This window comes from Cyphomyrmex costatus, unplaced genomic scaffold, assembly GCF_001594065.2.
Source record: "Cyphomyrmex costatus isolate MS0001 unplaced genomic scaffold, Ccosl1.0 scaffold264, whole genome shotgun sequence".
In the NCBI taxonomy this organism is placed as follows: Eukaryota; Metazoa; Arthropoda; class Insecta; order Hymenoptera; family Formicidae; genus Cyphomyrmex; species Cyphomyrmex costatus.
In genome coordinates, this window is record NW_017276736.1 from 77,672 (window position 1) to 91,887 (window position 14,216).

A 14,216-nucleotide genomic window follows, 5' to 3' on the forward strand; every position below is an offset into this window, starting at 1 on the left:
ACACACACACACACACACGGGCGGGTGCAAGGGGGTGGCCTACGGCCTTCGGCCTCCGGCCACCCCCCCGCACCCACACCGTCGTCAGAGGTCTGCCCCGACAGTTACACTCGTAGAAGTTGTGCGCCCCTTGTGCACGAGGTCAGAGAGCATGAAGAAAGCATACTCGTAGCACTACATATAGTCGGTAAGACAGATTTCCTAACCTGAATAGTCGTCAACTTTAACATTAAATATCTCGGTTCGTAGGGCAGAGCGACGCTTATTTCTGCCAGATTCTTTCGTTTCATGCAAAAACGCGTCGAATAAGCCTAATTTGATCGATTTTTAAGGTGCTCGAGTGATTCTGTATAATTACCAAAAAAATAAGTGATGATAATTAATCAAAGTACTTTATTAAAGTATTAAAAGTGTTTATAAAATTACGTTTTGTTTGTTAAATTTATAAAAAAAATATGTGTCTACGTTACGGTTTTTGTTAAATAGTTATTATACAACTTTGTAATAAATGTAAATATTGAAATATAAAGTTATTTTTTGTTAAAGTTATAACTTTTGTGCCGTTCACTAAATTTTCTTGACGCTTGCTGATTACTGCTTCTAAAACAATTTAAGACACGTTAATTATTTGTAAATATTTGATGTGCTATTCATATGTAAAAAAAAAAAATTCGTAAAGTTAAAACTACGATGGATTTGCCCATATAGTAAAAAAAAACAATGATTCATTGTTCACTACATCAAAATAATTCATTATAGATTACATAACCTTTTTCATGATAATCTCTAAAATAATGTGATAAAATAATACAACAGAAAAAGCTGCTTACAAAATACATTAAAGCTAAATATGTACACAAAACTATTGCATAAAGAAAAAAATAAGAAGTATAACAACAAAAACATTAAAAAATGCATAAAACTTATAACAAATCATCAGTTAATGCTATACATACACAGTAATAAGTCGTTTTGGCTTTTGTGGATTGTCTGCTTTCTTTCATTCTATACCTTTGACTAAATTTAATTAATTGACTTTCTGTTTTGATATTGACTGATCAGCATATTAAAAACCGGTTTTTAATTGTAACGATGCACTCCGCAATGCATCGTTCCGACGATACCAGCCGCCAGGAACATTTCATATTTCGCGATATTAGAATTACCGCTGTCGACAGTAGCTATCGCCGCTCCGACCGAACGCGTCCGAAGATCGCCGAACGATCTGCGCTTCGCGCTCACCGCCGCTACGACCGAACACTAACGAATATCGCCGATCGACAATCCCCTCCGCGGGAATTACCGACCGCCGAGCGATATCGGAAAGAGCCGTAATAATACGAGCGGGAGCAATAATTAGTATAAAACGCGTAATTATTGCTCCGGGAGCTCTCTTCTATCCTAACCGCCGCTCCGTTACGAATCCCGCTCCGATCCTAGCTCCGGTGATACGACGCGAAAAGGGAGTCAAGTGTTTTTGGTCTCCGTCAAGCGTTCTTGACAGTCGATCACCAAATATCCTGATCCGCTGGCCGTACGACGCGAAAAGGGGGTAAAGCGTTCTTTGCCTCCGTCGAGCGTTCTCGACAGCCGTACGCCAGTATCCTAGAACTAGCGCACCGGCGAGAAAAGGGGGTGAAGTGTTCTTCGCCTCCGCCAAGCGTTCTTGGCAGTCGGTCGTTAGAATATCTGTGCCTGTTACATTCCACGAAGCGTCCCTCACAGGGTTGCCAGATTAGGCGACATGTCGCCTTTTAGGCGACTTGGAATGAGAATTTGTGACAGAAAAAGGCCAAAAGCGACATGTCGCAAATTAGGCGATTTTCTCGTTCCCTCGGGCGACTTTTAGGCGCCGCCACGACGGCAGCGCCGAGACCTCCTTTACCATCCAATTCCAATATCCAATAAGATTTTTAGGTCTAGAAGAATACAACATTAGCAAGCAGCGCCGCTCACAAATAGCGAGCGCTCACTCTTAAGGTACATTTCCACTGAGCGAGTACGTCGTCCATCGCGTCGCGTGACGCGCTCAGTGTAAACGTATCCTTATGCCAGTGCTGACAGTGCTGAAAATATATAGTGCACGTAACGTTCACTGTACTACTAATAGCTAACGGTTAAATATTAGAACGCGATACTTTCGTTAGCTGAATTAACGAAGCCAGAGAGCTGAGAGATATCTTAACGCGCGAATTTGAAGATGGGTAAACACGGAAAATATAAAAAACACTACCGCAAAGAATGGGAAAAAGAAAAGATTTTTAAAGGTTAGTTATTAACATTTTTAGAATTGAACGGTAATATCTAGACTGTAGTCTGATTCACGTTCAGAATACTTAAAAATCATTTCATTTTTGTTGTTTGTCAAATATTAAACAAAGACAAATGATGCTCATGAGCATGGTATTGAGCGTTCTTTGTACGACTGAATTTCGTACGACTGAAGAACGTACGACTGTTTCGACTGTAGACTCCGCATGAGTCATTTTCATCACTCTCATCTCTCAGTTTATGAAGTCACTGTATGTAACTCGTAAGTCAGTGTAATGCTGGATTCACACTGCCATATATGTAATACTACTATATGGCTAGATGAGAGAGAAGTCCATGTCCCAGAACCACGGTAGGTAATATCTAGACTGTAGTCTGATTCACGTTCAGAATATTTAAAAATCATTTCATTTTTGTTGTTTGTCAAATATTAAACAAAGACAAATGATGCTCATGAGCATGGTATTGAGCGTTCTTTGTACGACTGAAGAACGTACGACTGTTTCGACTGTAGACTCCGCATGAGTCATTTTCATCACTCTCATCTCTCAGTTTATGAAGTCACTGTATGTAACTCGTAAGTCAGTGTAATGCTGGATTCACACTGCCATATATGTAATACTACTATATGGCTAGATGAGAGAGAAGTCCATGTCCCAGAACCACGGTGCGGGAATATACTTCTCTCTCTTTCTCAGCGTACTTTGAACGTTGTGCGCATGCGTCGGATTCATCCCCTCCATCAATAATAAATAGAAGGATAAATATACATATATGTGTAAGGAAGAAGGAAAAAGTGATTGATTCCGCTTCAGGGTATAACCTTGTTACAGTTAACAGAGTCAGTTTAGTCGGAATAAATAAATTAATCCTAATTTTATGAAATAAACTTTTTCAAAATTGCCGTTATGTATATAAGAATACAGTGCAATCCCTTACAGAAATTTCATGATAATCAGTGCAAACTAATACCTATTTCATACCTATGCAAACTAATGTTTTCAGTCGCATTAGGCGCATTAGGCTTTTTACCACATAAATAACATATCTTGACCATTTTTGCCTGTGTACAACAGCACACATCTAATAAGCATAACGAGCATAACCTGTTCGCGTCATCTCACTGATCGCACTCTATTTTCCTATTGGCGGATGCAATCAATCCAACGCATGCGCACAACACTCAAAGTACTCTTAGAAAGAGAGGGAAATATATATTCCCGCACCGTGGTTCTGGGACCGCTTCCTCTCACTCCCTCTTATAGGCACTAGCCATATAGTAGTATTACATATATGCACACTGCATCCGATTTTCGTCATACGACGACTCTGCAACCAATCAGAAAGATCGTATCATCAATACGAAGCAAAATTTTGTTTCCTGATTGGTTGCTGAGTCGTCGTACAATAAGATTCGGATGCAGTGTGAATCCAGCATAAGCGTATATACATATGTATACGATGCAATAAGGTGCAATAAATGTACATTAGATTCACCTGTACTTATATTACATTAAAAGAACAGAGAACGAACAGTTCATATTCCCGGTTTTTTTTTTTTTTTCTTTTTAAGCACTTTCGGTGAGGCGACTTTTGGGCGACACAAGTGCCCCCCGCCGGCGACAGGGCCTGTCAAGTATCTGGCAACCCTGGTCCCTCATTGCATAGAGGGAACGCCCACCGCGTTATCCGCGCCGCGACCGTCATTCGCCGCTGGCGTATACTTCGCGTACGCGTATTTGTATCGTTATACCGCCGACCGCGTCTCGCGTCCGTCTTGGGATTCGGAGATCTCCACGCGTTTTTCTTAGTACTCGCGCCGTAATTGATATTTGCTGTTTTTCTGTCCGTGTCTTTCGTTTTCATTGTATTTGTCTCGTCTATCCGCCGTCTCGCCGATATATACACACCTGCGTACACTACCAGCACACACACACATTTATACTTGTAAATATACACGAACATGCACACCGATACCTGTACATTACACATATCATCTAAAGTAAACGTTTCTATCTCTTGTCTTAAAATACTGTGTCGAGTTTGATTATTTGTTTCTGCATTCTCTCTTCCCGTGCGAACCTCTTTTGCGACTAGCGAAATTTGCGACGAGCTGATCCGCGCGGAAGTTAGGTTGTTTCAAATTTAATATTAATATTGTTTGTGATGCGGTACTTTGTAATCGTGGTCAGTTCCTTTATTCTCGGGAAGATTTATTATAATCTTAATTCTTTAAAAATTAGTTCTTACAATTTATTATTTCTGATATTTTCAATTTTTCTGTTTTTCTTCTTTTTCTTTTTATTCATTTAGTTTTGTCTGTCATTTATTCTGTATCTTAATTATCACGACGTGGAGGAGCTCGCCGTTGATTGAAAAATTGTATTGAATAGTCATGTAAATTAGTTTGTTCCTCTGAAGAGAGCTAAAAAGTTAGCTGAAACATGTAAGAGCGCTACTATCATAATAAAAGAGTTATTTGAATAATTTTGTCATTTAGTAATGATGTTTTTAATTACGCGACGTCTTCTGCGCTCGACTCCTATTGCCCTTTATTCCAGGGTTGTGTCGTAGATTTTAAGATTACGTCTACACGGATTATTTATTGTTGAGGTAAGGCAGTGGTGGACGAATAATCCGGACACAGATTAGTTACAAGAAAAACACAGTTTGTTTTTAATGAGCTCTAAATAAGGTACAGAGTGTACATCAAAATAAACTTATGATATTTAGGCTCGTACAAAGTAATAGAACACGCTTGAACATAACGTGGTACGTTACAAAAGGAATGAATGAAAGAATGGAATGGGTAAAGTAGGTAGTGGCGCCACGAGGCGCAATCGATAATCTAGTGACTATCGTTTGAACATATTATAGTCAAAGAGCGGGGAAGTTGAATTCCAACACTCTCCCTCAAGTTCAACTCTCTTTGCAGCTCGGTGAGCTAGCCCAAGTTTGTTAACGCAAAATTCGTGTTTGCCTTTTGGTAGCCCCTTTGTGAGAATGTCCGCCAGCATTTGCTCCGTGGGGAGATAATCCAGTCTTATTGGTTGAGTTTGCAATACCTCCCGAATGTAGTTGTAGCGGATATCTATATGTTTAGATCTTCCGTGATAAACTGGATTATGCGCTAGATGCTTGGCTCCCTGATTATCGTTGAACAGAGTAATCTTGGCCATCGTCTCGAGACCCAGTTCAGTTAAGAAGGTGATAAGATATACGGCTTCTTTGGCTGCATCAGTGAGTCCCATATATTCGGCCTCTGTCGAGGAAAGAGCAACAGTTCTCTGCTTTCTCGACTCCCAGGAAATGGCTCCTCCTGCGAAAATAAAAACTATACCTGTATAAGAACGTCTATCAACGCGACAATTACCCCAATCGGCATCCACATATCCGATGAGATCCTTCTGGGTGCGTTTGAACGATAAGGAGAAATTCATGGTGCCTTTTAAGTATCTAAGCACGTGTTTAGCGGCTATCCAGTGTTTCGTCTTATGGTTGCAATTAAATTGGCCTAGCGCGCTTACGACGTGAGCAATGTCTGGTCTGGTGCTAACTGCTAGATACAGCAGACTGCCTACTAGTTCTCGATATGGAACCATGCTCTCCAAATCTTCAGAGTCTTCGGTGTCTAATCTGACACTGCCAACCATAGGAGTGCTGGCGGGTTTGTAGTCGGTCATTCCAAATTTTTGCAACAGGTCTTTAATGTATCCTGTTTGAGAGAGACTGAAACCTTTTTCATCCTTGGTGATCTCGATCCCTAAACAGTATTTTGCTTCTCCGAGATCTCTTAGAGTAAACTTATTTTTCAATGCCTCGATGACGTCTCTTACTATTTCATAATTTTTGGAGGCGATTAAGATGTCGTCGACGTAGATGAGAATAAAGATAGTTCTCTCCCTGTCTGTGTAAACGCAAGGGTCAGCATTGATGGGATTTAATCCGATGTCCTTGAGTACATCCCGTAGCTTCAAGTACCAACGGCGTCCGGATTGACGTAAACCATATATTGCCTTTTGTAAAAGGCAAACTTGACGTCCTTGATGAAACTGTGATAACATAGTCTTGGCCTTTTCTTGTAATTTCCTCGTGGGTTCAGTTTGCATCATTCTTATAAGCATTTCTTCTAGAAGTTCAGATGCCTCCATATATATTTTGGTATCAATATCCCCATGTAGGTATGCTGAAGTAATGTCTAGCTGAGATATTGTCATTTCCAGTTCAGCTGAAAGTGCGACTAATAATCTCAATGAACTTAGTCTTGCCACAGGTGCGAAAGTATCCTCAAAATCGACTCCAGGGCGTTGAGAATACTCTTTTGCAACGAGTCTAGCTTTTCGTCGCTGCAGTTTACCATCAGATCCGTATTTATTTTTCAGGATTGTTCGACAACCGACGATGTTGCTATTTTCTGGCCTTTTGACGAGTTCCCATGTATCATTGACTATGAGATTCTTAACTTCCTCATATACAGCATCTTTCCACTGAGTAACGTCTGGACCTGTGATGGCATCGGAGAATGAAATATCTCCCGCAAGGAAGGCGTACATAGAGTCGTGCCATGTCGTTTCATCTTCTAAGGACGAATCCACAACAATAGGTTGTTGGTTACTGCTTCTTAGAAAGTATTCTTTTCTTGGAAGGTTTGATTTATTAGTACTTGGTCCTCTTGGGCGCCCAGGGCCTCGAGTGGGGGGAACGATATTCCCGGTTTCGTTTCCTTCATTATTAGTGGATGCTACTTCGATAATTTCTTGATTTTTAATTTCCTCTGGGGAAGGATTACAATTTGGTCCAATTAAAGTTTCCTTTGGATTCTCTTGAATTTCGAAATAATCATTCGTTTCTTCGTTAGTGATGTCCTTAGATACCTCCTTTCCGTTGAATTCGTTAAAGAATTTGACGTCTCTGGAAACATGGATTTTTCGATCGCTTGGAAGCCATACTCGGTAGGCCTTTGACGTCTCAGAGTATCCCACGAAGATACCCTCTATGCCTCGTGCTTCGAATTTTCCTTTGTTGGGAGACTTATTCAGAATGAATGCTTTGCAGCCAAAAGTTCTTAAATAGTGAATATTAGGTCGTCTTCCCGTCCATTTTTCAAAAGGAGTTCCGGAATCTAAGCTTTTGGTGATACAACGATTTCTAATGTAGTTCGCTGTTGCAATGGCTTCTGCCCAAAAAGTTGATGGTAATCCGGATTGAATCATCATACATCTTGCTGCTTCGACCAGAGTGCGATTTTTGCGTTCAGCGACGCCATTCTGTTCAGGTGTGTGCGTTACCGTCAAGCGACGACGAATTCCGCAATCCTTGAACAGTTTGTCCAGCTCGGAGTTACAATATTCCTTGCCGTTATCCGATTGGACAGCTCTAATTTTTCGTCCGGTCTGATTTTCAGCCATATTCTTAAATTCTCGAAACTTTTCGGTGACTTCATTTTTGTTTCGCATAAAATACACTTCGCACCAACGACTGTGATCATCCGTAAATGTGACGAAGTATCGTGCACCGCCTTCTGATCTGGTTCGCATCGGCCCGCACACGTCTGTGTGTATGATATCCAACAAGCCAGATGCTCTCTGTTTTCCGGTTGGAAATGGGGAACTTGACAATTTTCCTGCTGCGCATGTTTTGCAATCGATTAGAGTGTGTTTTGTATCAAGTTTCATACCGTAGACGATTTGTGTCTTGCACATTTGTGTAACGTCCTTAAAGTTGAGGTGCCCCAAACGATCATGCCATGTCTTTGTCAGCAATTTTTCATCCTTGACGGCTGTGCATGCTTCTGAAGGTGGTCCCTCCGAAAGATAAAATAGGTCATTGATACGTTCGGCTATCATTTTTACATTGCCTCTTAGATCCTTGACTAATGCGCGATCCTTTGTAAATAAAACTTCATGTTGATTGTCAACTATTTTGGCTACAGACAAAAGATTTGTCCTTAGATCAGGAACATATAAAGTATTCTTAAGTTTTATGCTTCTATCTTCACCGTTGATCGACGCTTTGACTTTAACGTCTCCAGTTGCTTCTATTTTAGTGGCAGTACTGTTTGCGAGTTTTAATCCGCCGGAAAAGTCCGTAGTGCTAACGAAAAGTTGCTTGTCGACACATAGATGAGAAGTGCAGCCGCTGTCCAGACACCATCTTTTGGATCCGTCATGATGATTTATTAATAGTGTCGTTTCACTTGCTTGATCGGTCTGCTTATTTATATTCGCCTTTTTTGAAAAACATTGTGCAGCCCTGTGTCCGAATTTCCTGCAATAATTGCACTTTATTCGAGTATTTGTGGACGATTGATTTGATTTTTCAAAGTTACGCGACTTATTTTTAGATGTGTCATGCGTTTTATTTTTCTGTTTTACGAACAAAGCACCGGAAGTGCGATCAGGCGATTTTTGTTTTCTAGCCTCGCTCTCTTCGAGTATTTTAATTTTTAGTGTTTCAGCGTCTGGTAGCTCATCGCGTGACTCTATTGCACATCGAAAAGTATCAAAACTATTTGGAAGGCTATATAAGATAATAATCGCGAGCATGTCGCCATTGATTTCTACATTCATCGATTGTAATTTGTCAACAGCATCGAAGAGATCATTCAAGTGATCCTTCACGTCTCCGCCTTCGGCCATTTTGTGTAACATGAGACGTTTTAAAAGAGTTGCCTTACGGGCAGGACCTTTAGATGCATAAATTGACTCTAATTTATCCCAAACATCTTTTGAAGTTTCGCAACCTTTGATTTGTTTCAATTCGGTTGGATTAATGGATAATATAAGGTCTGACTTAGCTTTACGATCCTCGAGGATCCATGCGTCGTATTCCGCTTGTGAAGCTGCACGTGTCGTAGGATCCGTTGAGATAACAATTTTTGGCTTATCTCCAGAAACATAACCCCATGTGTCGTTCTTTATCAGCAGGGCCTCCACCTGGATTCTCCACGTGTCGTAGTTGTCTTTAGACAATAATTCAAGGCGTGTAGAATTTATGGTATTGTATGCCATGGCGCTCGTTCGTGTGCGTGAAAAAAAAAAATTGACTTGCACGTTAATATTTCTCGGCACTAAATAATTTCACGAAAAGGAAAAGTGTCTCGTTGTAATCGCGTCCGTAAATAATTTTGAATGATTGAAAGTCCTGCAATCTCAGTCTGATCTCAGACTGGTCTCGCCCTGGGCCCATAACCTGTTGAGGTAAGGCAGTGGTGGACGAATAATCCGGACACAGATTAGTTACAAGAAAAACACAGTTTGTTTTTAATGAGCTCTAAATAAGGTACAGAGTGTACATCAAAATAAACTTATGATATTTAGGCTCGTACAAAGTAATAGAACACGCTTGAACATAACGTGGTACGTTACAAAAGGAATGAAAGAAAGAAGTAGGTAGTGGCGCCACGAGGCGCAATCGATAATCTAGTGACTATCGTTTGAACATATTATAGTCAAAGAGCGGGGAAGTTGAATTCCAACATTTATGTGAAATCTACGTGATGATTACATGGTCTTTTTGCTATGTTGACTATGTAAACTATAAAAATTTATTGTTTACGTAATACAAACTATAGATTCTTTAGGAAATTTTTTAGGAAACGTTTGTAAATTATTAATCAAGATTTGTATAAGGATTAAATTAAGGAAAGTGTAACTTTTATTACTCTTTATATTTTTCATCACGCGTGCACGTAATGTGCCCTATACCGCAACGCTTTTGCGTCCGGGAAATAGTCAATATCTCAAGCCGTTGAGTTATTTCTCTAATCCCACTCTTCTGCGCAAAAACGTTACTGTATAGGGCACATTACGACGAGCACTTGTAATGAAAAATTTTATGTGTAGCGAGTGGGAGTATATTTGTTTATAGTTCGGCACGGGCGCGAGCGCACGAGCGAAGTGATATGTATATATATATATATATATACATATCACTTCGCTCGTGCGCTCGCGCCCGTGCCGAACTATAAACAAATATACTCCCACTCGCTACACATAAAATTTTTCATTACAAGTGCTCGTCGTAATGTGCCCTATACAGTAACGTTTTTGCGCAGAAGAGTGGGATTAGAAGGTGTAGGCGCAAAGGATAGGCAAAGGTCAAATTTTTTTTTTAAATGGAATGATGTATTTTTTTATTTACATTCTGATAGAGCATCTCAAGACGAATACAATGACCTATAATTGAAGGTCATTCAAGGTTACGCAAGGTCAATAATGGAATGTAATGGAAAATAAATTGTTTTAAGGCACTCTTCGAATAATTTCGTGTCTAATTTACTTATTTACATACTTACCGCTACGACAAGTGTTCAAAATGATGACCCTGAACATCGACACATTTTCTGAAACGTGTCGACACAGATAACACTGCACGACGAATTTCATTCGGATCAATCGCAACTCAAGCTCTTCTTATACGCTCTTTCATGTCTTCTCTTGTTGTCGGCATTTCGCTGTACACTTGTTGTTTTAACTTTCCCCACAAATAAAAATCCATAAGTGTTAAATCTGGGGAACGTGCGGGCCTGTTATATCCTGACCGACCAATCCAACAATCTCCAAATTTTCTGTTTAGCAATTCAGTAATAATCCGTGCAGAATGAGCAGGACATCCATCTTGTTGGTACAACATTGATTGTCGTACGTTTAGTGGAAGATCTTCTAATAATAGTGGCAATATTTCTGTTAAAATCTGTGCATACTTGCGACTATTTAATGGTCCATCGATAAAGTGAAGATCAATTATTTTATCGTTAAGAATTGAGGCCCAGACGTTTATAGACCAAGGTCTCTGCTTGTCCACTTCTCTCATCCAATGTGAGTTTTCTACCGACCAATAGTGCATGTTGCGAAGATTTACTTGTCCATTGTTTGTAAATGTAGCTTCGTCAGTAAATAAGATTTTAATGGCAAACATATCATCTTTTGTAGTCTTTGTAGTGCCCATTCACAGAATTGTACACGATTTTGAAAATCATTGCCATGTAACTCTTGATGAAGTGAGATATGGAAGGGATGAAATTTGTTGGAATGTAGTATTCGCAGAACACTTCGTCGACTAATACCACTTTCACGTTCAAGCTAGACAGCACAAGACTGTACTGATGTACAAGTATGTGGATTTAGGGCTACAGCGGCTAAAATGTTCGTCGAATTTCCGTCGTCAGTTGCTTTCTTGATTCGTTTGCGTTTTTTATTATCCACACTTCCTGTTTCTTGAAAAGTTTGTACTATATTTGAAAAAACAGAGAATGAAGGATGTCGACTTTTTCCGCTTTCGTATAACGCATTTTGCAAGACACGCACTTTGATCGATAGATGAATTCAAACTGATGAAGTAAATATGAATAATGCTACGTGTGATTCAATTTAAACAGTATGTAAATATTTACATACGCTTGAACAATTAGCGGTATACCGGTAAACAAGAAGAGAAAACACGAAATTATTCGTCGATGTTCAGGGTTATCATTTTGAACACTTGTCGTAGCGGTAAGTACGTAAATAAGTAAATTAGACACGAAATTATTCGAAGAGTGCCTTAAAACAATTTATTTTCCATTACATTCCATTATTGACCTTGCGTAACCTTAAATGACCTTCAATTATAGGTCATTGTCTTCGTCTTGAGATGCTCTATCAGAATGTAAATAAAAAAATATATCATTCCGTTTAAAAAAAAAAATTTGACCTTTGCCTATCCTTTGCGCCTCCACCAAAAAAAACAATTATTGACATCACATTATGTGCCCCTCGAAACCAAGCAACTTTTGTTTGACACTTTTTCTTCTATTGTCAAAAACAAGCGAGTTATTCAGGTGACCTGTTTTAAATGCCCCTGTATACAGGGTGGCTGAGAATAACCGCATAATATTTCACGGGTGGATAGAACAGACTATACTGAGTCGAAAAGTCCTGTACCATTTTGGGATTGCAGCAATAGTTAACGAGATATTAATTTTTAAAGATTGGCAAATACGCGCGTTCGTCCAGCCTACCACACCATTGAGTGTACGCCTACAGAACGCCACGATGGGCGCGCGGGCCGCGGGAAGCGGACGTTTGGGGGCTAGCGGCAGTGTGCGCGGCGCAGGCGGCGGAGCGCTTGCCAACCATCCCCACTCTTCGCGCGGCTAGCTATCGCGATAGCGAATATTCGGCGCTTCAGAAATTAATATTTTGACTCCGAAAATCGGGAAATGATCGAAATCTTTTTGAGAACTCAATTTAGTTCGCTCTAAAGCGTGTACATGCCCGTTTACATACAGAAAAATGTTATAAATATGAATTGTTTTCAGTAAATAATAAGTGTATTTTAATTGTACCAACAACGTTCATTAATAAGATAGAGCGGACTAAACTGAGTCGAAAAGCCTTTTACCAGTAATTTGTAATTTTCGCAATATAGTTAACAAGATATTAATTACTAAAATATTAATTTTCAAGAATTTTTCACTCAAGTACTATCAACTTTACAGAAAAACAGCAAGAGACAAAAATTGTTTATTTTCTTTTCATAAAGTTCTAGAAATTTTTTCATAAATTTTTATCAACCTTTTAGTGCTGCATTTTCTTATTAACAACTGTTTTTATGAGAAAATATAGTACTAAAAAATTCTGAAAAAATTCCCAGAGCTTTATGAAAATAAAATAAAAAATTCGACGAAGCGCTATCATTTCCGCACCACCTGGCGGTAGATAGCATGGCGCATTTTTTTTTAAGTGGTATCCCCAGTAGGTATAATCCACTCTTGCATTTTAATGCAAGAATTGTTCGAAGTGCCTTCCTCGTTCTCGTAAGCAGATTTCGGCTCTTCGAGTAATATTGCGCGTCCCACGGTGCGCCATTTCTGGTGTAATGGTATTGAAAGCTGCGAAAATCGCTTCTCGTGCTTCAGCTTCAGTACCATTACGAATGTGCTCGACTAAATTTTTGATGTAACCCCAAATAAAATAGTCGAGCACGTTAAGATCCGGCGACCGCGGCGGCCAAATGATTGGGCCACCTCGACCCATCCACTTGTTCGGATAGCGCGTATCTAATACGTCACGTACCTGCCGCGAAAAGTGCGCAGGAGCCCCGTCTTGTTGGAAAATGAGTTCCTCCCGTTCGTGAAGAGGAACGTCTTCGAGAAGGATCGGCAACTCATTTTCCAAAAAGTCGGCGTATATTGGTCCCGTTAGCCGTGGCGGAAGAAAGAATGGACCGATCTGAAAATTACGAGAAGATTGCGATTTTAAAAAGTACGAGAGAGAGAGAGAGAGAGAGACAGAGAGAGAGAGAAATCCTTAAATTATAAATCTATTACTATACTTACGATTCGGTTCGCCACTACTCCTGCCCACACATTAATCGACCAACGATACTGAAATGCACCTTGGCGAATAATGTGCGGATTTGCTTCAGCCCAGTATAATTTATTCCTCGAGTTAAACACACCGTTCGGTGTGAAGGTTGCTTCGTCCGTCCACAGGATGCGGTCGGGGAAAAGAACATTCCGCCGACACTGTGCGAGCAATCCTGCGTTACATTTCGCTGACAGTTAATATTTCTTAAAAACAGCGAAATCATTTTATAAAGATCAGACAAATACCTTCACAAAAACAGATGCGCGGCTCTTCGTCTCTTGTGAAAAGCTGCTGCACCCGTTGTAAATGGTACGGATGCAATCCGTTGCGGCGTAAAGTAATTCGCACCGCATATCGGGAGAGACCGAAGGCGTGAGCGATACCACGTGTGCTGCTTCTGGGATTTTCTTCGATCGCTTGCAGAATTCTTTCCTCATCTGCCACGTCAATATGCATTCGATCACCAGCATATTGCCCAGTTCGCAACACGGATCCCGTTTCCCGAAATCGTCGAACACATCTCAAAATAACGTGTGCGTCGGGATGTCTTTCGCGCGCGGGAAAGCGTTCCGCGTAAAGGCGGGCGGTGGCATT

General features: G+C 40.3%; 1 protein-coding gene across 1 annotated transcript; it reads right to left on the reverse strand.

The window, feature by feature from the left end:
• Window positions 1-10,674: 10,674 nt before the first annotated feature.
• LOC108774573 (uncharacterized) lies at window positions 10,675-11,220 on the reverse strand. The gene has a single exon (XM_018540713.1). It carries the CDS (start codon window positions 11,218-11,220, stop codon window positions 10,675-10,677), a length of 546 nt encoding a protein of 181 aa, XP_018396215.1.
• Window positions 11,221-14,216: the final 2,996 nt, after the last annotated feature.

Coding starts and splice junctions, on each gene's coding strand:
- LOC108774573 (XM_018540713.1), bottom strand. CDS start 11,220: ATGGGCACTACAAAGACTACAAAAGATGATATGTTTGCCATTAAAATC.